Source organism: Castor canadensis, chromosome 7, assembly GCF_047511655.1.
Source record: "Castor canadensis chromosome 7, mCasCan1.hap1v2, whole genome shotgun sequence".
Lineage (NCBI taxonomy): Eukaryota > Metazoa > Chordata > Mammalia > Rodentia > Castoridae > Castor > Castor canadensis.
Window position 1 is genome coordinate 32220575 of NC_133392.1, and position 26677 is coordinate 32247251.

Consider the following 26677-nt stretch of genomic DNA (forward strand, 5'->3'; position numbering starts at 1 on the left):
TTAAGATAATAAACTTTTCAGAGACATAAGAAACATTTGCTAAACAGAACTGATAACATCTTAACCTCTTCACTAATTTGGGTCCTAGCCAATAAATTCTCTTTTGGAAATACTTTAACGTTCACAATATAATGTATGTATATATGTATGCATTTCCATATTTATAAAACATTGAATACACTTGTCAACCAAAGGTGTGTTCTACTGTCTCCTATTTCTAACCCTGTAATTTTTTAAAAACTCCAAATAATACATATTTTCCCTTATGACCTCATTTGCAGAGTATAATTTCTACCTAATAAATACACGCATATTTCTTAGGCAGTAATTTTAGAAGCCTGAGGATAAAGGGAGAAATTCACTTTCCATAATTCCTTTAAAAATGGGTATGATATTATTTTGGCAAGTGAATATGCCTTTTATTAATATCATTTAACATAAAGAGTAGTAACAACTATAACCATCTAATTTGTACATTAATTACAGCAATGAACTGCTGATGGGTAAGACTGTAACAACTCTGTTCTTTTCTATCACACATAGTTAAAAATAATTTAAGAATTATGTTGTTGTTTTAAGAGACAAGGTCTCACTATGTTGCCCAGCCTAGTCTTGGAACCTTGTGCTCAAGTTATCCTCTAGCATCAGTCACTGGAATAGTTAGAACTACAGGCATGCGTCATCATGCCCAGGTAGAATCATATTAGTTTTTACTATTATTGCTACTGATGTCTACTTGAAAGGAACATTTTTTTTTCTCCCCAAATTAGTTTTATGATTGGTTAGAGGAGACCAGGACATCAAACCATACCTTGTTCGCTAGGTTCTGACTGAGACTTTCTGACAGTAAGGTCCAGAGGTGAGTCTTGGTCAGCCATGAGAAGTTTGCTGAGCACAGGGTTCTGAGTAGTTGCAGCCGTGGGAGAGGTGGTGACTGGAGATGCTTTCGGCAGGCTTTGGTTCTTTGTGCTATTGGGCTGGTTGGGGTCCTGAGTAGAGCTATTTTTTGAGGTATATTCAGCAGCAAATTGTTGGATCATTCGCTGCATGATCTCACGGGCCACTAGGGGAATATTAGGGTCGGAGACCCAGGGACTGTCTGTAAACAAAGATTTATTTGCTTTTAAAGTGGGACACTTTGCTTTAAAAATAAATAAATAAAAATGAAGAAAGAAAAAAACAATTTCAAGAAAACATAAAATTTCATTTTCTCTTAAAATCCCATTACCTTAAAAATAGTATTTTCCTCTTTATTTTATATTTTAATCTCTAACCTTTTGGGATGTAATTATTAAAAAATAAAATTTTTATGAAAATATTCCAAAACATCTCCCCCCAGGATCAATTAAATAAAATAAAAAGATAACACACAGTATTATCCTATGGCTAAGAATCACTTACCTGATACAGAAATCCCCAAACTCTCTCATAATTACTCTCCTACTAATGCCTACAAATCACATAAGGTTTCCCCTAGATTTTTCCTCAGCTACCTCATCCTAAATTTTTGAATGGCTTATTGAATTCATGAGTATATAATTTACTTCCTGTTAAAGACTAACAGCATAGCAAAATTGTAAAAGGAGATACCTAATTTCAAATCCATGATAGGCAAGGACAATAGTGTTGATAATCACTTTGAGGGCTTGTAAACACAGACTGCTGAGTCCTGTTCCCAGAGTTACTGATTCAGTAGTGGGCTCATGAACTGGCATTTCTAACAAGTTGCTGGTCTGGAGATCACAATTTTAATACCTCTGGGCTATGAGTTTTAAATGCTGAATCAAACAAGCTGAAAAAAGACCACACATTTGCGAGGAGTTCTAAGTACACCCTCGCAACCATTAAGAAAATAGCCAAGAAAGTAGTAAAACAAACATCTAAATTATCAAGATTTAGTCAACGTTAAGTTTAAAATAAAGACTGCATAAACTCAGTAGCTTTTAGAACTGGAATGAACCTTCAAATTCAAATGAAGAAGGGAAAATGATTTGTATAAATACAACATCCTCATATTTCTATAATGATTATACTAGTGGATCACGGAGATGGAGTTTGTCAAGTGCAGAGACTATTATCTGTTGATTTCTGTATACCTAATCTTGCCTGATCTAAAGTATTTATTCAATTTGGTTGAGTAATAAATACAACAATCCAATCAGCCACCAAACAGTGCTTTAAAAAATGAAAGAAATGTGATCTAAGGTTGTACAGATGGTTCCTGTTAAAATTCTTCTTCTGCCAGGCACTGGTGACTCATACCTGTAATCCTAGCTTTGTGGGAGGCTGAGATCAGGAAGATTTTGTTTTGAGGTCAGTCCGGGAAAATAGTTCGTGAGACCCCAAAATAACCAGAACAAAATGGACTGAAGGTATGGCTCAAGCAGTAGAACTGCTTTCCAAGTGCAAAGCCCTGAGTTGAAACCCCCATCCCATCAAATAAATAAAATAAAAAATAAATTTAATACACCCTATTCTTCTGACTTTAATATAACAACAATCCACCTGTGCCTTTGACTTCCCCTACCAACCTTCTAAGGTCTTTGTAAGATGATTCCCAAAATTCCTCTGTTTCCTTGGCCAATTTAAAGATTAGCTATGAAAGGCAAATACCCATAGTAGCTGTGAGGAATGTAAGAGATTGATTTATAAAGTTAAAGAAGAACTGACTTTTAATATTACTAAGACCTAAAATTGCCACAATAAGCAAATAAATCCTAGTAAACTTTTTTTTTTGGGGGGGGGTTACTTGTATAGAAACTCGAGGCTTTGTGTTTGCTAGACAAGCTTGAGCCACACCTCCATCCCGATTTCACAAGTTTTAATAAACATTTCAGCCATATATTGCTTGTAACATATTTCTAACCACCAGTTGAAAGTGTATCTCAAATGGTAGAGTGCTGGCCTAAAATATTTTTAACCACTGGATTTTCTTATTAGTTACTTAGCTTTCCAGTTAAGATCCATTTTCCACCAATATAGTACATAATCTCCATATGACAGATTTTACTATATTAGTGGTACTTTTTCTCCATGGAAAGTTGGAGAATATGTAATGAAGAGGAAAATTTCCAAATAGGAAGCAAAATGAAATAATTTATTAGATGTTTCTATGTTTAACTAGTATTATAAATAAACATTAAAGAACCTGCATTGAATCAAAGATTTTAAAATAAAGACTATAAACTGCTATCTTTGAACTTCAAATGTCTATAGTACATCTTGCCTCTTTGTTGACAAACAATCATGAGTCAAAATATATTCAATGTTTATGAATGATATTTTCTCTACCACGTCAATTCCTACATTGTCTGAAAATTACTGAATTACTTAAAAGAAATTCTATGAAGACAGTCACGTGCTTCAGGAAACACACACAACTGAGTCAAATACAAGCAAGTAATAAGACCACAATAAAACTAAAGAAAAATACCTAAGTGGAAAATATTAACATGAAAATGTTACAGTTTTAAAACACAAAAGTTAGTTAAACACAAATGTTTAACATAAGTGACAGGGCAAACTGTAAGTGAATGGAATTATAATTGTTGTAGAAGGTATATTTTAAATATATAATTTGCAATATTTGGGTGCAAAGGGCTAAATCCAAAATTAAAGGTTGAGCATTCCTAATCAGAAAATCTGAAATGCAAAATGCTCTGAAATCTGAATCTTTTTGAATGCTGACATGACATTCAAAAATGTGAATTTTGGGCTTAGGTTTGGATCAAGTGGTAGTGGTCTTGCCTGCAAAGCAAGAGGCCCGAAGTTCAAGCCCCAGTACCACAAAAAATAAAGTTTTAATTTAAAAATTTTAGGGATGTTCAACTGGTAAAATACATGCATAAATTGCAAAATATGAAAACTTCTAAAATCTAAAAGCATTTCAGATAAGGGAAGCTCAATCTACATTTACAAAAACTAAATGCTCTCTAAATTTTGTCATCTCCTTGGATCCTGACCATTTTTGATATTAGTTCAAAGAGTGCACATGCTCACCTTTGAGATATTACCAAGAGGATTAATAACATATATAAAAGCAAGAATATTACCATATAAAGCAAGAGCAAGGTAACTTCTAATTTCAAAGAAATAGTTCTTTTTTTGAGTATCTCATGCCAGTATAAAAACAAATATACAAATGTAAATGACATACAACTTCAGAAAATTCCTCTCTTGAAATCTATCCTGAGACCAATTCCAAGGTGTGAATTCCTCCTAAATGTTATATGCTCAAAAGTTAACAAGAACTTTAATCAAATTATTCCTCTATGAACAAAGAATGGGACTAACAGATTATACATAATCATTTTATACTCTCTGTATAATCTATATATGATCTTCTTATAATTGATCACATTAATGTACCATAAGCAACAAGTGGATGAAAAGTGGCTCTTCCATGTAAATTAGGGAGGAGTTCCTCTTTTCAGATTACAAAGCTTAGTATAGAAACATATCAGACCCACAAACCCACATACTAACAGAAGAGTGGTAAAGATACTTTATTTGGCTAATAAGCTAATAGTTTCTACCTTAAATGTTAACTACTTTAATAAAGTAATCTAATATTTATAAGACTAACAAAATGACTATTTTCAACATAATTCTGGAATTCAAGGCACTTAAGGCAATGATATAAGCAAAAGCCCAGCTATATCCACCTGTAACCAACCTTTTAGAATCAGAAATTAGCAGTCTTTTAATCAGCAGTCAAAAGGTACTGTTCAAACTTCAGAGGGATGAAGAGTATTTTCATAGGAATGAGCAGTGTAAACTAGAACATGTGAAGACAAAGAAAATGTGAACAGTGATGCTGCTGAAGATAAATAAGTACACTCAAAGAAAAAAAAATTTTTTTTTTTTTTTAAAATTAAAGACTGGCCTGGAACTCACCATTATCCTGCCTCATCCTTCTCATTTCTGGAATTAAAGACATGCTCCACAATGTTTGGTTTGCAGAAAACATTTTTAGAAACAAACATTGTAACTTACACTTTGAATTAGAGGAAAAGTGTAATGAATGGACAACTCTATTCAGAAAGAATTTCTGAAAAGAAAACACTTTGCTAGACTGGATAGTGATGGGAAGATTTCTGAAGATTGTAGTTGGTGGCAATCATGCTTCATATCTCTACAAAGAATTTCTAAATCTCAACACTTGGTTTTTGGGTTTTTTTTTTTTTTTTCTTTTATTTGTTTTGTCAGTACTAGATTTTGAACTCAGGGCCTTGAGTTTGCTAGGCAGGCACTGTTCCACTTGAGCCACACCCTAAACCATTTTTTGCTTCAGATAGGGTCTCAAACCCTTCTGGATTCCTCCTGGATCATAGGCCTGTACCACATTTGCCCTCTTTATTTTTAAGAGAAAGGGAAAACAAGCCTACACAAGTTTTAAGGGAAAAGATATACTGAAAAAATATGCAACAGTGAGAGCTACTAAATGCCATATCAAATGCAAGGCAGAAATTAAAAATTTCTTTATTGTGAGTTAATTTCCCCTAATTTTTTAAATTATTTAAAAAACTAGTGAAGACTACATCAATGGACCAGGGATAAATGCTTACAAATCTAATTGTAAGACATAACTATACTTACTCTTTAAGTGAAATTTCAGGTTGAATTTAAGTTGGTATTTATAGTTATGAAAACAGTAAAAGAATTACAGAGACCTTACAATTCTCAGTGTTTCATAATTTCTGACCAATTTAACTAAAACTCATCATCACTTCAGAGCTAAAGAGTGACAAGGGGTTGCCTTATTGTGACTAAAGGTATACAGAAGCGTATAATCAATAAACAAGAAATATTTTTAGGAGTAACTTTTAAAATGACATTAAAATTAAGGAGGTTAAGACAAGCTAAGCAGATGTTAAAACATCATTCAACACTGAAACCAACCTTTTCTATAAAAGACTGCATTGAGGAACTCTTCCGCTTGTCTCTCAAATCGAATAATTTTTGCGTGTTCTTGTTTAAGCAGAGCTTCTTGCCCAGCTCCCAAAGCTGGTACATCCAGACCGACTAAGTGTCCCTGTAAAAATATTTGGTGAAATGTGTGCAACAATCCCCATTCAAAATCAAAAGCACAGATGCATAATTACAGACAAATACTGACAGCATATATAAAATATTAAAACAAACAAATATTAACAGCAAATAAGACAAATTAGTTTAATTAAAATATTTTTAAAACTTTAAATCAGGATAAAACTGGTATCTACAATAATATCAAAAGCATGTTATATTTCCTCAAATACATGTAAGTGCATTATACAGGTAAATATTATCCACATTTTCACTTGTGAGTTTTGTCCAAAGTTTACAAGTAAACTAAACTATTAACTAAGAAAATTTTTTCCTTGAACATCTTAATATTTGGCTTTACTATACTTAAGCAAGTTTACAGACAAATCAATTTAGACAATGCGTTTTTTAAAATAAAAAAATTTAATCTCAAATCTCATTTGACAATGTTTGCCCTCCTAGCACGAGACCTCTTTTCTCCAGACATAAAACACAAACATTTTAAATGGGTTGCCAGGAAAGAAAGCTCACACATGTGATAATAATTCTGCTCCCAGATAACTTTTAATAAATAGTGGCTCTCAAATCTTCAATAGCTTGTGAAATTAATAAATCAGAAAACCAGCACTAGGAAATAACATGTATTGCACGTTCTAAATGTGTATCAGTACCTTTTGCTACATTATATATGTGCTTGAAACATATTTGGAATATAAAAACCTGGACCAAAAGTTTCTGATTGAGAAAGTTACAAAATGTTGTACCTACACTAATTCCAGAGACTCCCAATGCCCACTCCCAGACTTCTAGTGCACTGGACTAAGTTGACAATGCTTTACTTCCAGTCCTTCATCTATTAAGTAAACAGGAGACTATAATAGAAAACAGCAGTGGAAAGAAAGAACATGTTTTAAATGTTCTTTATGTCCCAGTGCATTGAATTTACCTCAAATCACTACAATGTATAAATTCACACATTCACTTTCATCATGGAATACTTAAAAGGGCTCTAAATAAGAACAGAGGACATACTTTGGCACAATGGAAAAAAATTATGCAAGAATCAAAAGCATATTATAATCCAAAAATTTCCTCAAAGATTTAAAATACACTGTTACTTGGTACCACTTCTTATGATTTCCCCCACTACCTGAGTTTTGCCACACAGCACAAATATATAATCAAATATGTGTTACAGTTTAACTCGCATACTCAAAGTAAAACAATTATCCTTTAATATTTATTTGAGAGTAAATTTATGTAATTTGTTAAAATATTTTTTGAAGAATTGAGAACCTTTATTATTATTATCAGCCAACATTCTTGTCTATAAGCTAAAGAAATTATTAAAACAATTTTAAAAAGAATCATAAACAATGTCACTTTGACACAGATTTAACATCTACAAGTATCAGGAAGCAACATCAATTAAAAGAATCAAATAAAATGCTCTACTGTATTATACTTTAGGACTATTTCATTCTTTAGTGATTTTGAAAAAGCAGACATTATATGGCATAAACTGTACTTTATTTCATTCCTTAAACTGTACATTTGATCTGTTCAAATCAGTTACTGAACAAGTTATCTACATAGAATTTTGTTTAATGCCTTATTTGGGATAGCTTATAATCTAAATCAACACAACTGACCAACTACCCAAGCACTGACAAGGCAAGTGCTAAATGCTTCCTTGAATCAAACAATTATCAATGGTAATAACCTGAATTCTGAAATGTACAGATCTCTTTTTACTTGGTTCACACTGATCATAGTCATACGTATTTGTTTTGCTTTTAAACGAAATGCAATGGATTTATTTACTACCACAACAATCTAATTTTAAATCCTTTGGGATGGCAGCAGCAATACTAGGGTCTCAAAAAAGAGCCTCATGCTTTGTTAGGCAGGTGCTCTACCACTTCAGCCATGCCTCCGGCCCTTTTTGCTTTGGGTATTTTTGATGATGGGTCTCATGTTTATGCCCAGGTTGGCATGGAATGTGATTCTCCTATTAGCTGGGATGACAGGAAAATACTATTAACACTGAACTTTTCTGTTCATTGAGTGAGCTGGGGTCTAGATAACTTTTTGCACAGGCTGCCTTCAAATCACAATCCTCCTGATTCCACCCTCCTGAGTAGCTAGGATTATAGGCAACAGCCACTGTACCTGGGCTAATTTTAGACATTTTTTGGGGGGGAGGGAGGAATCCTGATAATTGAACTCAGACCTCATATTTGAAAGGCAAGTACTCTACCACTTGAGTCACAACCCCAGCCCTTCATGTTTTAGTTTGGTTTTGATAGGGTTTCATGCTTTTGCCTGGGCTTCCCAAATACCTGAGATTACAGGCTTATACCACCATGCCCAGCCTAATTTGAGAACATTTTCATAGCCAAAAAAGATTAATACTCAATCTCCATTTGTCTTGTTGGATCCAACTTGAAATAATCATTATACTACTTTTTGTCTATATATGCCTACAGAGGATAGTTCATCTGAATGTAATCATACACGTTTTTCTGGTATTTTTTCCACCTATAATAATGATTTCAAAGTTTATCCACATTACAGCATGTACCAGTACTTCCTTTTATTGCCAAATAAACATTCCCATTATGTGTGATATAACACACTTATCCAATCATCAGATTATGAATACTTGGGCTATTCCCACTTTTTGGACTATTACATGAATTATATTGTTTTTATGCAGATGTATATTTTAATCTTCTTGGATATATGCTAAGAATGGAACTTCTCAGATTGTATGTTAACTATGTTTAACATTTTGAGGTGTCAAAACATTTTCCTAAGCAGCTGCACTGCTTTATGTCACAACAAGCAATGTACTAAATTTCCAATTTCTCCACATACTCATGAATGCTTACATTTTTTATTCCATCCGTCCTAGTATCTTGTGGTTTAGGTTTGTGCTTTCCTAATGGCTAACGATGTTAACCTTCTTCTCCTGTGCTTATTGGCTACTTGAACACCTTCTCTGGAGAAATGTCCATTAAGATCCTTTGCTAACTTCTGAATTGGGCTATTTACCTTTTTATTATTAAGTTGTAAGAATTCTTGATATATCTGGTACACGTTCATTATTGGGTATATGATTTGAAAATTTTCTCCCACTCTGTGAGTTTTCTCATTTCATGGATGGCACTGTAAGCAACAAGAAAGTTTTGTTTTGTTTTTTTATAAGCAGATTGTTTATGCAGTAGTAACAAGAAAGTCTTGAATTTATCTGCTACTCATGTTTTTGGTGTCTAAAAACTCTGGCTATCTTAAAAATCATTTAGAGTTTTACAGTTTTTAAAAAATTTTTAGATCTATGACTCATGTTTTGCTACCACATTGTTTTTTGGGGTAAGGGGAAGTGTCATACTGGGGTTTAAACTAATTTCCTCCATCTAACTCCCACACATTTGTAAAATACCTTACATTTCCTGTTACTGATTTGAAATTTAATTCTGTTGTGATAGGAAAACATACTTGTATGACTATAATCTTTTAATAAAATTTATTGTTTTATGTTGGCTGAGGACATAGCCTTCCGTGATACAGTGCTTGCCTAACACATGGGAAGCACTTGGAAAAAACTGCCTATGGCATAGGATATGACCTATCCTGGAGGATGATTCACATGTAATTAGTAATAAGTATTTTTGCTTTGTTGTGACATCCTTGTGTTTGTTGAGACTAGTTGATTCATATATTATTCAGTTTTCATCTTTTATTTTAAGACAAAGTCTTGTTATGTAGCCCCACTTGTCTTGAACTTGCAATCTTCTACCTCCTGAGTACTGGGAATAGATACATGTACAACCATGCTCAGTAAAGTCTTCCATATCTTTGATGATATTCTGTCTAGATGTTCTACCCCCCATCTCACAGGAAGTAGGGTACTGGAATGTCTACCTATTAGTATTGAATTCCTTCACCCCTTCAATTCTGTCAGATTTTGTTTCATGCATTTAGGGGCAGGGGTACTGTTAGGTACATAAATGATCATGTCTTCCTGATGGATTGGCTCTTTTAGCATTAGGAAATATGCTTCTTTATCTCTACTTCATGGACATTTATTTTCCCCAGAAATATATAGCCTTTTTATATTGATTTTTGATACAAGGTCTTATTGTATAGCTCAGGTTCGTCTAGAACTTGCAATTCTCCTACCTCAGTATCTGGCGTGCTGGGATAAATATCACCATGCCCAGCTCAATGAATGTAGCTTTTTTTTTTTGTTTTTGAGAGGGTTTCACTATGTAGTCCAGGGTGGCCTCAAACTGGCTATTCAGGATCCTGCCCTGGCTGCCTCAGTGCTGGAACTACAAGCATTTTCCATCACAATCGGCTAGTAAGTAGCTCTTAATATCAATTCTTGGAGGGTGCTGTCTTGACCATGCACAGTCTCCCTATTAAGTCTGGACAGTCTCTTTCTCTACTCCTCCTTTAAACTTGAGCAGATTTATGTATAATGGTGTCACAAAACCACCTGTTAGCCTCCACTAAATACTAACTGACTGTTCTACAGTTTATGCCACATCCAAGGCATTGCTCTGTCTGATCCATTAAAAGAAGGGGTCCCTTTATTTGGGTAAGCTGTTACCAATATTGGAATCTTGCTCTAATTCCAGGAAGGTTTTTTCTAGATCTTTCAAACTTTTAATAGTTCTGTCATTTCTCTTGTTGCTACTAACATGGAGCTTCCTCCTAAGTATTCAGCACAAAGACATTGTTTTTAACAACACATTTAGGCATGAGCTTTCCAAGTTATGTCCTAAATAGTTCTCCTAGGGAGAGCAGTAGAGTTCTTGGTTCAAGAACCTGAGTCACTACTTAGGAAATAGTGCTGGACAGTTCCTAGTTCAAGACCATTTCTAGTCTCTCAGAATGACATCTATGCTCTATGAGCAGAGTACTGGATAAGGATGGGAAAGTCTGCATTCATATTAAATTGTCCCTCTTAGCATGGAACCTCTGCCCTGGGAATGAGAAGGACTGGAATTATCCAGCCCAGTATTCTCAGTCTGCTATGCCTAGAATAAATTTCCACTGAGGGAAGAATAAACAGAATAAATTTCTATTAACTGAGGGAAGAGATACAGTCTCTTAACCACATGTCTGGAAGAAAGCATCTGCAGCAAAATGTAAGAGGGCTTGCATGGGATACCTACGACCTGCCCCTTCTGCTCAAAGTAAACTTCCTTCAAGCTGAGCTGAGGAAGTGGGTCAGAAAGGATCACATGGCCCAGACACCACAGACTCTTGTTATTAATACTGAAATTCAGTATATAGCTAATCAATTTATTATATGCCCTTAAGATAATTATTTCCAGACTTTATATGGTTGTTTTAAAATTATTTTCACTAACCACATTATTTTCAAAAACCACACATAAGCATATACTTTTATCAACTGCACCTGTATGCAGTTAAAAATTTATACTAATGCTGTGTCAGTAAAATAAGGCTTATATTCCATACTGTACAAACATATACGAAAGTAAAATTAATTAATTAAGAACAAAAACTTTATATGATCTATAGCCAATGCCAGGAGATAAGTTTAAAAAAAAAAAAAAACAAACAAAGAGTGCCATCTCTCCTCCATATCTGAATTCCAAATGGGTGGGTTATGTATGGTGTGGCAAAGAGTAACAAAAACATGTGACATACTATTCTGTAACTCGAAAGTCATTGTTCTTTTTGCATTTTACCTCCTGAATTATTAAAGAAACCATCAGCTTAAAACTAAACATGAACAAAGTCAGATCTGAACTGGAATTTCCTAGGAGTTGCTTCCTTTAGGATGCAGAACTACTTATCTTTAGTTTGTACCCAGAGGTGATTGTGTCATATCTAAATCTGCTGAGAATTCAGGCATCAGAGGCTCACATCTGTAATCCTAGGACTATGGTTGCAGGCCAGATCAGTCAAAAAAGTTTGTGAGACCCCATCCCAATGGAAGAAAGCTAGGCATGGTGGTTTCAGTCTGCCATCCCAGCAACAATGCAAAGTGTAAAACAGGAGGATTGTGGTCCAAGTGGTAGAGTGCCTGCCCAAGCAAGTGCAAAGCCCTAAGTTCAAACCCAGTACAACAACAATAAGATACAGAGGAAGTAAACTTGTTCAAAGTATACTGTATAGATTTATGGAATTATCACAATGAAGATACCTTGTACTACTATTAATGTATGCTAATAAATTTTAAATAACCAAATTCTGAGAATTTAAAAGCATATAGATTATACACACACAGCATATGTATGTATCAACCCTACAGATTTGATTCTGTATTTCTAGGGTAAGTAACAGTCATGTTTTTCTAAAGCTCTCTCCTTAACAAACTACTGAAAAGAAATGGGAGAGGGGCAAAGGCAAAAGGGATTATAGTTTTTGTTCCTTAGTTACAGAGATAGCAACATTAACCTAAAGGGTTGCCTGCATTCTCTATGCTATTTATTTCTGACTTAAATTCCACAACACAAAAACAATATATATTTTTTTTCACCTAGGAAACCAAAGATTACTAAATCAATTACCATCTTATTTTTAATGTTTTAATCTAGATCTCTTTTTTTTTTTAAGGTGGTATTATGGTTTGAACTCAGAGCTTTGTGCTTGTTAGGTAGGCACTCAAGCAGCCTGAGCCATGCTTCCATCCCTGATCTAGGTTAATCTTCAAAATCACTTAATTTTTTTTCTACAATAGGTAGGAGTTGTCATATTTAGAATTAAATCTTGCAAAGCTGTGAAATTTAGGAAGGTGACATAATTCTTTCTCCCTAAGAAAACACGCCAAGGAGAAAAAAGCTGTAAAACTGCAAACTTAAAAGAAACTAAAGTTGTAAATTGTTTAAAGTGACTGAAAAATCTAGGTATACTTTTGTTGTCTTTTAATCTATTCAGATAAGAGTCTTCCCATCTTTAAATTGAAACCAACTCAATTTCAAAGTAGCTCAAATATTTTAAAGTCAAGATCTTGCTATGTAGCCTAGGGTGGTCTTGAATTGGCAATCCTCCTGGCTCAATCTCCTGAGTGCTGGGATTACAGATGTGTACCACCATACCTGGAAGCAGCGGAACTTTGTGCTTTTATAAATAATGCTCATTTTTCACATGTATTAGAAAACCTTGAGAACAGTTACCTTCTATGGAAAGCTTCCAAGAAAGAGTAAAAACCTGTAGTCTAAACAATTCCAAATAAAAACTGCTAATAATGTAATGCATTTCCCTTAAGCCTTTAAAAATATATATGTAAATATATTAATTCAAAAAAATTAAACCAGATTTATGCTATAGATTTTTATCCATTTCTCAGTATCAGGAACATTTTCATTTTTAAATTCTTCAAAAGCACCTATTTTACTGAATGTACCAAAATCTAACCATAATCTGAACTCAAGCCAGGTTTTGCTTTGGGGGGGTCTACTATAAATTGTGTTTTAATGAATTTATTTCAGATTCCCATTATTTCCTTAGGCTAAATTATCAGAAGAAAAAGCACAGATCAAAAGAAACATTTTTTTCCTGAAAAATAGTCCCTAACTTTTTTCCAACAAAAAGTTACACAAAATTTATACTTCCGGTAGCAGTGTTTTAAATCCATTCTTGCAAACACAGGATTTTATTGGAGAAAAATTTTTCTTTTGAAGGAGGGCACTGGGTACTGGCCTAACTCCATTTTGTTCCTCGCTGCTGCCTTTAAGCCTTTTTGTCTTTACTCTTTCCCACTGCATACTGCCTGTACCTCTCCCACTCTGGGATTCCAGAAAGGACAGGATTTTCATTGATCCTTGTGACAAAAGCTAAAACTGTTTGTTGAGATGGGATCCTGCTTTTGGCCCAGACTGACCTCAAAACACTATCCTCCTAAGCAGCCACCTAAGTAGCTGGGGTTGCAGGCATGAGCCATTACTCCTGGCTGAAAGAACTATGTATTTCTAATAATTCTTAGCACATGGGAGACAAATCCCCACTACTCATTGTTTATAGTTTTTAAAATGTCCTGGCCATTCTAGCTTTATTCTTTTAATATATTTGAAATCACTTAGTGAATTCTGCTCCCCTCAACCTTCACCCGTTCCCTAAAGAAGATACGCTTTTTATCAGAATAGCATCATTATGCCTAGAAATTCTAGAATAAGTAACAGCTTTAAAATATCAAAATATTGTCTTCTTGTTCTATAACTTTTACATTTATTAAACTGGACTTTAATGGGTCTCAATTAAAATTCTATAATATATTCATATAGTTCACATGTACATAATACATTTTTGAGAGACAGAGAGAGGTAAGAGAGAGCTATTTAGATTTAATTCTGCATGCAATTTCCAAGGGAAAGTGTAGGCCAACTACCTTCAGTTACTATGTTCTGAGGGAATCTCACATATTTGTAACAATTTTACAGTATTTTAAGGGAGGGGTGGGGATAGCAGGCAGAAGCAAGGGCAGAAAGAGTAATAGTGGCTGCCAATCTTTGTGGTCCAACCATTCATCAACAACAGCAGAAGATACAATACTGAATGGGATAAGATCTCTTCTAATAGAAAAGAATTAAAGTTCTATATTAAAAACTTAAAATATGCCCTTTTGTCATCTAATGTTACCTTTTACTACTGTTTTGGAAAAATGACAAAAATCTCCAAAAGATATTTTTAAATAAAGTGTGTCTTAGTCAGTTTGGTACTGCCATAACAAAAACTGGAGACTGCATAATTTACAAAGAACATTATCTCAGTGTTCTGGAAGCTGCAAGTCTAAGATCAAGGCACTGGCATTCAATGTCTACTCAAGGCCTCCTTGCTGCAACCTCACATGGCAGAGGACAGCATGTAAATAAGTCAAACACTGAATGAATCAAAGTCTCTTTTATAAGGGCCCTAATAATGTTAATAAGCAAACAGCACAATCATGGCATAATCTCTTCTACATCCTCATATACTGGTAACACTTGAATTTTGGAAGGGACACATTCAAACCATAATGGCAAAACGGAGTATTGATGGTTTTCTCTACAATTGTAACTAGCCCTTTCTTTTTGCACTACTAGAAATGCTAAAGGAAGTTTTTCAGGTTGAAGGGATATGCTATAAAACACTACTGAGGAAAACTAAAGAACACAAAAGTAAAAGTGAGATAAACCATGATCATAAATTGGAAGAGTGCCGTTAGGGGGCAATTCACTATGATGTGATCTATACTTTCAATACTATCTTAACTCCGAAAAGACTTTCTGAAGAATTGACAAAGTTGATTTTAAAAATTAGACAGAAAGGTTAAGGACCCAGACTACTAACACAAATTTAAAAAAGATGATGTTTGAAAACTCATGCTACTAGACTCCAGATATAAAGATATAGTAAGACACTGTAGTATTACTGGTGATACAAAGACAGATATAAGAGTTTGATGATATAAGAGTCCAGAAATATACTCACTTTTATATGCTCAATTCACTTAACAAAGATACCAAAATAACTCAGTGTAGGAAAAGAAATTCTTTTAAATGAATGGTGATAGAACTGGATATCCCTAATGAATATAAAACTTCAACTCGTATCTCATACCATACACAAAAATTAACTAGAAATGTATCAGAGATCAAAATTTAACAGTTAAATTTCTAAAAGTAAAATGAGATCTAGGTACTTCACATTGGATTAAAATATCATTTTATCCCCAGTACTGGGGATTAAAGCCAAGACCTCACACATATAAGCCAAGTGTTCTCCCACTAAGCTACAACTGCCCCCCCCATAGAAAGCATAAGAGAAAAAAATTGTTTTCAAAATATACAGTTAAAAGGACAAGCTATAGAGGAGGAGATTCCAAGATGGCGGCTAGAGCTGGTGCAGAGAATCCACTTCACGTTAAACGGAGAAACGAGGAGGGCCCCCGGGGCCGCCAGTGGCCTGCGCCCATATGGCGTGGGAAGACGTGGACCAGCTTACTGTCGGTTAGTACACTAACACTCCCTGTTTATACCTTTGAAACTCTCTTATCTGATACCTTGTTCTGCTTTCTCCCTCTTGTCTGTATATTTGTTTTCCCCTTTTCTTTAACTTCTTGCTTTCCATCTCAGCTCACTCTTCCATTCTAAATATTACCATTGTTATTATTACAAGCTAGAAAATACTTAATTACACACAGTACAGGGACAGTAACAAAACCAAGGACAATGACGGGAAGACAGAAAAAACAAGGAAACCAGTTTCCCCACAGCAAAAAATTAGTACAGGAACCAGAGGGGAATGAAGAGAACAGAAACTCAGATCCAGACTCCAACAAAATGAAGATAAACTATGCCAAAGGACCCAATGAAGCCCACAAGAATAATTTAAAAGAAGACATACTACAAGTACTCAATGAGAATTTTATAGAGATGATACTGGATAGGGTCAACCAAAATGTACAGGAGACACTCAAGAAATTCCAAGACAACAAAAATAGAGAATTTGAAAAAGCAAAAGAAGAAATAAAGGAAACCATAGAAGCACTGTATAAACACCAAAGTGAAAGAGAGAACACAATGAATAAATGGATAAATGAACTCAGGACAAAAACAGACAACAATAAAGAAGAAAACTGCCAGGATATGGAAAACCTCAGAAAAAAGAACAAAACAGAACTGCAAAACAAAATGGAAGGCCAATCCAGCAGAATAGAACAAACAGAAGACAGAATCTCAGAACTTGAAGATGAAATGGTAATTAAAGGAAAAACCGAAGAACTATTAATTAAACAACTCAAGACCTGTGAAAAGAAAATGCAAGAACTCACTGACTCCATCAAAAGACCAAACTTGAGAATCATGGGCATCGAAGAAGGAGAAGAGGTGCAAGCGAATGGAATGCGTAATGTATTCAACAAAACAATAACGGAAATTTTCCCAAATCTAGAGAAAGATATTCCCATACAGATGCAAGAGGCCTCCAGGACACCAAACAGACCAGATCAAAATAGAACTACCCCACGACATATCATCATTAAAACAACAAGTTCAGAAACTAAGGAAAGAATATTGGAGGCTGTAAGAGAGAAAAAACAAGTAACGTACAAAGGTAAACCCATCAAAATCACAGCAGACTTCTCAACAGAAACATTAAAAGCAAGAAGAGCGTGGGGTGAGATCTTCCGGGCACTGAATGAAAATAACTTCAACCCCAGGATACTCTAACCAGCAAAGCTATCATTCAAAATAGATGGAGCAATAAAAGTCTTCCATGATAAGCAGAAACTAAAACAATATGTGACCACAAAGCCACCATTACAAAAGATTCTGCAAGGGATCCTGCACACAGAAAGTGACACCCAACTTAACCATGAAAAGGTAGGCAGCACCAAACCACAGGATAAGAAAAAGCAAGACAGTAGAGAATAACATCAAGTTAGGTACACACAATCAAACCTTCAAATAACTAAGACAACTAAATGGCAGGAATCACCACATACCTATCAGTACTAACACTTAATGTTAATGGACTTAATTCACCCATCAAAAGACACCGTTTGACAAAATGGATTAAAAAAGAAGATCCAACAATTTGTTGCTTACAGGAGACTCATCTCACCGACAGAAATAAGCATATGCTTAGGATGAAAGGCTGGAACAAGATTTACCAAGCCAATGGCCCCCGAAAACAAGCAGGAGTAGCAATACTTATCTCTGACAAAGTAGACTTCAAACCTACATTGATCAAACGAGATAAAGAAGGACATTCCATACTAATAAAAGGGGAAATAGACCAAAAGGAAATAATAATCATCAATCTGTACGCACCCAATGTCAACGCACCCAATTTCATCAAACAAACCCTGAAAGACCTAAAAGCATATATAAATGCCAACACAGTGGTTGTGGGAGACTTTAACACTCCATTATCATCAATAGATAGGTCATCCAAACAAAAACTCAATAAAGAAATCCAAGATCTAAAATATGCAATAGATCAAATGGACCTAGTAGATGTCTACAGAACATTTCATCCAACCTCTACACAATATACATTCTTCTCAGCAGCCCATGGAACCTTCTCCAAAATAGATCATATCCTAGGGCACAAAGCAAGTCTCAGCAAATACAAGAAAATAGAAATAATACCGTGCATACTATCTGACCACAATGCAGTAAAAGTAGAACTCAACAACAAAAGTAAAAACAAAAAACATGCAAACAGCTGGAAACTAAATAACTCATTACTTAATGAAGAGTGGATCATCCATGCAATAAAAGAGGAAATTTAAAAGTTCCTGGAAGTCAATGAAAATGAAAACACAACCTACCGGAACCTATGGGACACAGCTAAGGCAGTCTTGAGAGGAAAGTTTATAGCCATGAGCGCATATATTAAAAAGATTGAAAGATCCCAAATCAATGACCTAATGATACATCTCAAACTCCTAGAAAAACAAGAACAAGCAAATCCCAAAACAAATAGAAGGAGAGAAATAATAAAAATAAGAGCTGAAATCAACGAAATAGAAACCAAAAAAACCATACAAAGAATTAATGAAACAAAAAGTTGGTTCTTTGAAAAAATAAACAAGATCGATAGACCCCTGGCAAACCTGACTAAAATGAGGAGAGAAAAAACCCAAATTAGTAGAATTAGGAATGCAAAAGGGGAGATAACAACAAACACCATGGAAGTCCAGGAAATCATCAGAGACTACTTTGAGAACCTATATTCAAATAAATTTGAAAATCTAAAAGAAATGGACAGATTTCTAGATACATATGATCATCCAAAACTGAACCAAGAGGAAATTAATCACCTGAATAGACCTATAACACAAAATGAAATTGAAGCAGCAATCAAGAGTCTCCCCAAAAAGAAAAGTCCAGGACCTGATGGATTCTCTGCTGAATTCTATCAGACCTTTAAAGAAGAACTGATACCAACCCTCCTTAAACTGTTCCATGAAATAGAAAGGGAAGGAAAACTGCCAAACACATTTTATGAAGCCAGTATTACACTTATCCCAAAACCAGGCAAAGACACCTCCAAAAAGGAGAACTATAGGCCAATCTCCTTAATGAACATTGATGCAAAAATCCTCAACAAAATAATGGCAAACCGAATTCAACAACACATCAAAAAGATTATTCACCACGACCAAGTAGGCTTCATCCCAGGGATGCAGGGGTGGTTCAACATACGAAAATCAATAAACGTAATAAACCACATTAACAGAAGCAAAGACAAAAACCACTTGATCATCTCAATAGATGCAGAAAAAGCCTTTGATAAGATCCAACATCATTTCATGATAAAAGCTCTAAGAAAACTAGGAATAGAAGGAAAGTTCCTCAACATTATAAAAGCTATATATGACAAACCTACAGCCAGCATTATACTTAACGGAGAAAAATTAAAACCATTCCCTCTAAAATCAGGAACCAGACAAGGATGCCCACTATCTCCACTCCTATTCAACATAGTACTGGAATTCCTAGCCAGAGCAATTAGGCAAGAAGAAGGAATAAAAGGAATACAAATAGGTAAAGAAACTGTCAAAATATCCCTATTTGCAGACGACATGATCCTATACCTTAAAGACCCAAAAAACTCTACTCAGAAGCTTCTAGACATCATCAATAGCTATAGCAAGGTAGCAGGATATAAAATCCACATAGAAAAATCATTAGCATTTCTATACACTAATAATGAACAAACTGAAAAAGAATATATGAAAACAATTCCATTTACAATAGCCTCAAAAAAAATCAAATACCTAGGTGTAAACCTAACAAAAGATGTGAAAGACCTCTACAAGGAAAACTATACACTTCTGAAGAAAGAGATTGAGGAAGACTATAGAAAGTGGAGAGATCTCCCATGCTCATGGATTGGTAGAATCAACATAGTAAAAATGTCGATACTCCCCAAAGTAATCTACATGTTTAATGCAATTCCCATCAAAATTCCAATGACATTCATTAAAGAGATTGAAAAATCTACTGTGTAATTTATATGGAAACACAAGAGGCCACGAATAGCCAAGGCAATACTCAGTCAAAAGAACAATGCAGGAGGTATCACAATACCTGACTTCAAACTATATTACAAAGCAATAACAATAAAAACAGCATGGTACTGGCACAAAAACAGACATGAAGACCAGTGGAACAGAATAGAGGACCCAGATATGAAGCCACACAACTATAAGCAACTTATCTTTGACAAAGGAGCTAACAATATATGATGGAGAAATAGCAGCCTCTTCAACAAAAACTGCTGGGAAAACTGGTTAGCAGTCTGCAAAAAACTGAAACTAGATCCATGTATATCACCCTATACCAAGATTAACTCAAAATGGATCAAGGATCTTAATATCAGACCCCAAACTCTTAAGTTGATACAAGAAAGAGTAGGAAATACTCTGGAGTTAGTAGGTATAGGTAAGAACTTTCTCAATGAAACCCCAGCAGCACAGCAACTAAGAGATAGCATAGATAAATGGGACCTCATAAAACTAAAAAGCTTCTGTTCATCAAAAGAAATGGTCTCTAAACTGAAGAGAACACCCACAGAGTGGGAGAAAATATTTGCCAACTATACATCAGACAAAGGACTGATAACCAAAATATACAGGGAACTTAAAAAACTAAATTCTCCCAAAACTAATGAACCAATAAAGAAATGGGCATGTGAACTAAACAGAACTTTCTCAAAAGAAGAAATTCAAATGGCCAGAAAACACATGAAAAAATGCTCACCATCTCTAGCAATAAAGGAAATGCAAATTAAAACAACGCTAAGATTTCACCTCACCCCTGTTAGAATAGCCATCATCAGCAACACCACCAACAACAGGTGTTGGCGAGGATGCGGGGAAAAAGGAACCCTCTTACACTGTTGGTGGGAATGTAAACTAGTACAACCACTCTGGAAAAAAATTTGGAGGCTACTTAAAAAGCTGGACATCGATCTACCATTTGATCCAGCAATACCACTCTTGGGGATATACCCAAAAGACTGTTACTCCAGAGGCACCTGCACATCCATGTTTATTGCGGCACTATTCACAACAGCCAAGTTATGGAAACAGCCAAGATGTCCCACCACTGACGAATGGATTAAGAAAATGTGGTATCTATACACAATGGAATTTTATGCAGCCATGAAGAAGAACAAAATGTTATCATTCACTGGTAAATGGATGGAATTGGAGAACATCATCCTGAGTGAGGTTAGCCTGGCTCAAAAAACCAAAAATCGTATGTTCTCCCTCATATGTGGACATTAGATCAAGGGCAAACACAACAAGGGGATTGGACTATGAGCACATGATAAAAGCGAGAGCACACAAGGGAGGGGTGAGGATAGGTAAGACACCTAAAAAACTAGCTAGCATTTGTTGCCCTTAACGCAGAGAAACTAAAGCAGATACCTTAAATCAACTGAGGCCAATAGGAAAAGGGGAACAGGTACTAGAGAAAAGGTTAGATCAAAAAGAATTAACCTAGAAGGTAACACCCACGCACAGGAAATCAATGTGAGTCAATGCCCTGTATAGCTATCCTTATCTCAACCAGCAAAAACCCTTGTTCCTTCCTATTATTGCTGATACTCTCTCTACAACAAAATTAGAAATAAGGGCAAAATAGTTTCTGCTGGGTATTGAGGGGGCGGAGTGGGTGGTAAGGGAGGGGGTGGGGGCAGTGGGGAGAAATGAACCAATCCTTGTATGCACATATGAATAATAAAAGAAAAATGAAAAAAAAAATAAATAAAAAACAAAAAACAATGGAAAAAAAAAAACAAAAAAAAGGACAAGCTATAGCCTAGGAAAAAAATATCTGTACAATGCTATCTTACGGAAGGTTTTATGAAGAATATACATAGAACAATTACAACTTATTTTTTTGTAAATGGTCAAGAGAGTCAAACAAATATTACATTATATATGTGAATAAGTCATAATGGTCAACATCTAGAAACAATTCAAAAGTTCATGAAAAAGCAAATGGATAAACAAATCATGGCATATCTATGCTAAGGAGAACTATTTAAACAACAAAAAGGAAAGATCACACACAAAGTGAGTAGTAAGGATCTTAAAAACTTACGTTAGGTGAAATAAGTCAAGCATAAAAGACTACATATTATAATATTACATGTAATTCTAGTAAAGGTAAAACTATTGTGATTGCCTGGGTCTAGGATTTGGGAAAAGGATTTACTACAAAGGGGCAGAAAAGAAGCTCTTTTTAGGGAAAGGGAACTGTCCTTTATCTTCTACTATGCTAGTGGTTGTACAGCTGTCTATGATTACCAAAGTCCATCAAATTCTACTCATGCGATGAATTTTATTACATGTAAATACTACCTCAAATTTTTAAAAACATTAAAAATAGTTTTAGGGTATTAAAAATTACTAGATTCTAAATATATCACTGAGAGAAAGAAATGTTCTGTCGAGCCAAACAGTAAATATTTTAGATTTTGTAGGCCACACACAGCCTCTATTGCATTCTCATTCTCTCTCATATTTTCTCTTTTAAAAACAACCATTTAACTTGAGGGTATTTCAAAACCAGCCTGTGGGCTAGATTTAATGGTAGACCATAGTTTGCTAACCTGGTGAAATCATTAAATTTCTCTAGGATCTATATTTATTTGTAATAAAGTACCACTGCCTCCTGAAATAGCAAAGGCATCACTGAATAAACAAAGCGACAAAACTCTGCCAGCGTGGAAGTTAGTCTTCAGGGCAATACACCATTAATAAAGTTAAAACACTTCTTAGTGTCCTTTGTAGATCTAACACTTGTCCAAATATGACTTAGATGGTATGGGGTGGTAATGTTGGAGGTGATCTGAGTATAGTTGCTTGTTCTCTCTTTCAGGGAATGTAAGGAAAGGAAATGGAAGACAGAATGAACTTTCACCTAGGAAGGGTAAGATGGCCTGGATTTTTGAAGTATAATACAAAACTTAAAGGATGGTATTTGAAAGCCACTCAGATCTAAATGCCTACTCTGTACCTAGATTATCCAGATTTAAACAGTATTATGTTGTATTCATAGAATTAGGTATAGAAAAATCTAGGAATTAAAAGAATTTGTACACATACAAGTTTTATAATAATTATGTTAAAAAAGCCTTCCTAAGTCATGAGCTTATAGCCATGTCTGCTACTGGTGACTTACTGAAATTTCAAGCAATGAGTTAAAAAGATCTGACAAGATGCAACTCATTGATTTAAATGCCATTTTCCTACATCTTATTATTTTAAATGCCAGCAAGTCTTAGAGAAAACAGCTTCACCATTTTAAATGGCCACACACTTTAAGGTCAATTATCTAACAGAAAATCTTACTTCACTTAAATTATTGCTCTTTTTATAAATAAAGTATAAATTGTGCTTAATCCAATTTTTGCTGTATGTCAAAGTTACGTTCAATTTTGCTAAGCAGACTATCAAGTTAATGAACAGGAAAACAAGAAGAAATGAAGGCTAAACACACACAGCAACAGTTAAGTGTAGCATTCAGAATATACAACAAGCCAACCAAGAATGATTCTTATTAGCATATCTAATTGTTATTACCATTTATGGAAATTAAACCTAAAGGTAAGAAGCAAATAAGTATTATTATTACTACACTTGTTATGAGTCAGTTTCCATAAACAGCATTTACAAATGATAATTTTCTTCCACCATACACGTACAAGCTATTTAAAAATATTAAAAGATAAGTGGATGCCACCACTATAGTAAATAGCAAGGCTTTCTTTTATGTTTCTAATTGTTGGAAATTCAAACTCTACACTAGCCCAATTTTTATTCACAACCCAGTCCATCAAAAGGCTTTCTGAAAGTCCTGTCTGCTCTAATGACTGGATATCCCTAGATGCCAAGGATCATTATAAACATAAGGATATTGAACTTCACATTTGAGGCAACAGCATTTCGAAGTTTTTTCTAAACTCCCTAGCACTTATGTACACTATTCTGATCAAACCTAGGGCCTTGTACAGGGTAGGCAAGGACTATACCACTGAGCTACATCTCCAACTCCTCTAATGTTTAGGGAATTTTAATTTTGCATAATGAAAAGAGTTCTAGAGTTCTGCTGTGTTTATATAGTGGTGCATATGCTTTACACTGACAAACTGTACATTTAAAAATGTTTAATAATATAGTCAATTTATGTTATGCATACTTTGCTGCAATTTAAAAATTAAGTAAAAAGGCACGATCTATGATGAAAATGCAAAAAATTTTGTGACAGTAACCTAATACAAGAACAGGGGATGAGAGAAGAGAAGCAAAACACAAACTTTTATAACTTAGAGGGGGGAAAAAAACAAAGGGAAAGACAACCTATAGTGGAAATACCAGTCCATGAGAAAGGAAAAGAAAAAAGGTGAGATGCACACTCTCAGGCAGGAAGAAAGACTGACTCAATTCCAGATAGTCAATGAAAGAGTCAAGTGCAATATAATAATTCTTTCTGGCCCAAATTTTATGTAACTAGAATTCTAAGCCCATTCATAGCAATTATTACAAGAATCTCAAGCAAGATATCAAAAGCTATCTCAGATAATCATAGAATTTTAGAATTGAAAGGTACCTTAATGTCTAACAACTGCCTCATTTTTTTACATTGACAAAAATATGGCACTGACAAAAATAAGATTTTATTTAATATCTAGACCTTAATATTTTTATTATTTTAATGATGTAATCATTACATTTCTTGAAATTTTTTTCTGTTGTTGATACAAATAGCTAGGTAACACTGAGCAGCAATCCAAACATGAGAATACAGTTACTATAGTCTATTCCACTTATTATTTGTTTAAACATCACCTTCACATTGGAGGGTTTCTTGCTATTCATTGTCCTCACTGTGAACAAGTCAGTCGTCAGGATTCTCAGGCATCCCTGACTGGTTTAATTGCTGCCATTTGTTACTGCAACAATTACAATGGCTGCATCCTAATTTCAATAGTAATCTCCCATTACTGTTCAGTAACTAATTTCTTGTTGGTTCTCTTACGACCTTGTTTCCTTCAGGCATTCCCTCCTTTTGGACTGCCCCCTCCCCATACTAGGTTGAACTGAGAGCTTCACACTTGCCAGGCACTCTACCACTTGAGCTACTGTGCAGCTCATTCCCTCCTTTTAAGAGTTTTATTTTTTTCCTCTCCAACTTCTTCCAAAATGAAGGTCTTCAGCACATCTTGATTATCTCGTTAATCACATTTACAAAACCCTAACTTTCTAACAGTCTAACGGACACTTCCAACTAAATATTCACTTGCACTACTAACTGCTTTGAGGTGGCTTCATTTATTCTTCCCATAAAATTGGCTACTGCATCTTTCTCATGAGTCATCATCTGGGCTTGGAAGCCTGAAGTCAGGATAAAGTACCAGTTCTCTCTCCCTTATTTATATATTCACTAAATACTTATTTATTCCAGATTCTCTGTTTACATCTCTTCCTTATGCTTCTTCACGTCCTGACACTAGTTCAGGATCATTTTCTAGGTCACAAGAGTTTCCTATGATTTTTCTCACTATATATATACCTCTCTACTACATCCTAAAAACAATTACCAAATCAACTACTCTAAAATACAGATCTCCTTTTAAGATGCAAGTTCAGTTCCATTTCCTTAATTAATTCCAGTATCATCTTCTGCATTCCTCAACCGCTAAAGTACTTGTATTTTCTTATATACTTTAACTTTTAAAATATTGTATGTTAAGAATGAAGGGAAGACATTTTTTCAATGTTTTCAAGTTATGTAACAGCTCTGGTCCTGAGTGCACAGTATGTATGATTTGAATCTCCCTATTTTAAAGTTTTAATTGCTTTAACCATCTATGGTCTCCTCAATATTCCATAAGCAAGAAGGGGGATCAGGTCTTTTACTTCTGTATCCATTCTGGATAACCACAGAATCAGACATTTTTAATAAACTTTGCTAAATATATAGTCAATTGATTATCTCTGATAATATAAAGTTGAGTAGAGTAAATCATCAATTACTGTTTCTCTGCCCTGCTTGTTCTGCCTACAAATCCACCAATTTAAAGATGGGAACACCTTCTGTGGTATTTTAAGGACCTTGGACTGAGCACTAATTTACCATCAAGTAGTTTTCCTTAATCTTCCTGGATAATCTCCACTAAAGATCTTACAATTTAGATACATACAATTACCTGAGCAACTAATAAATCATGTACTAACTTGAGCTATCTGGGAGGTTTTTTGTTTGATTGTTTGATTTTTGGTGCTGCTGGGGACTGAACTTAGGTCCTTAAGAGTGCTAGGCAAGCAGGGTTTAATATGCCAAAACTATTATATTCAATATAAATGTATGTTGTAGGATACAATGAGAAAAATAACAACTAGACTTAAGCATCTGCTCTTAGTATAAACATTCAAGGTACTAAAAGGTATACCTCAGCTTTTAATTAATGCAAACTCATCAATCAGAATCAGAAATGTTCCCTATAAACAGAACATAATGGAGTAATGATAAACACAAAAAAGACCTAGCTACATGATTCCTGGGTTGGCTGAACAACAAAAGATACTGGTAATCTGGCACCAACGACATCGCTGATTACTTCCAAAACTAAATGCTCTGTTCCACCCAAAATGTGCTTC

General features: G+C 34.7%; 1 protein-coding gene across 10 annotated transcripts in view; it reads right to left on the minus strand.

The window, feature by feature from the left end:
* Lcor (ligand dependent nuclear receptor corepressor) overlaps positions 1-26677 on the minus strand; it is a 126483-nt gene that overhangs the window by 43143 nt on the left and 56663 nt on the right. For 5 of the 10 annotated variants that reach the window (XM_074078616.1, XM_074078615.1, XM_074078619.1 and 2 more), the window contains 3 exons: positions 9085-9198; positions 5902-6034; positions 812-1099 (listed from right to left, as the gene is read on the minus strand). In XM_074078616.1, coding sequence (XP_073934717.1) covers positions 812-1099; positions 5902-6034; positions 9085-9135 — 472 coding nt within the window. In that variant the 5' untranslated portion in view covers positions 9136-9198. Of the gene's footprint in view, positions 1-811; positions 1100-4675; positions 4778-5901; positions 6035-9084; positions 9199-26677 lie in introns of those variants that run through there. The other 5 variants (XM_074078621.1, XM_074078620.1, XM_074078624.1 and 2 more) reach the window with 3 other exon arrangements.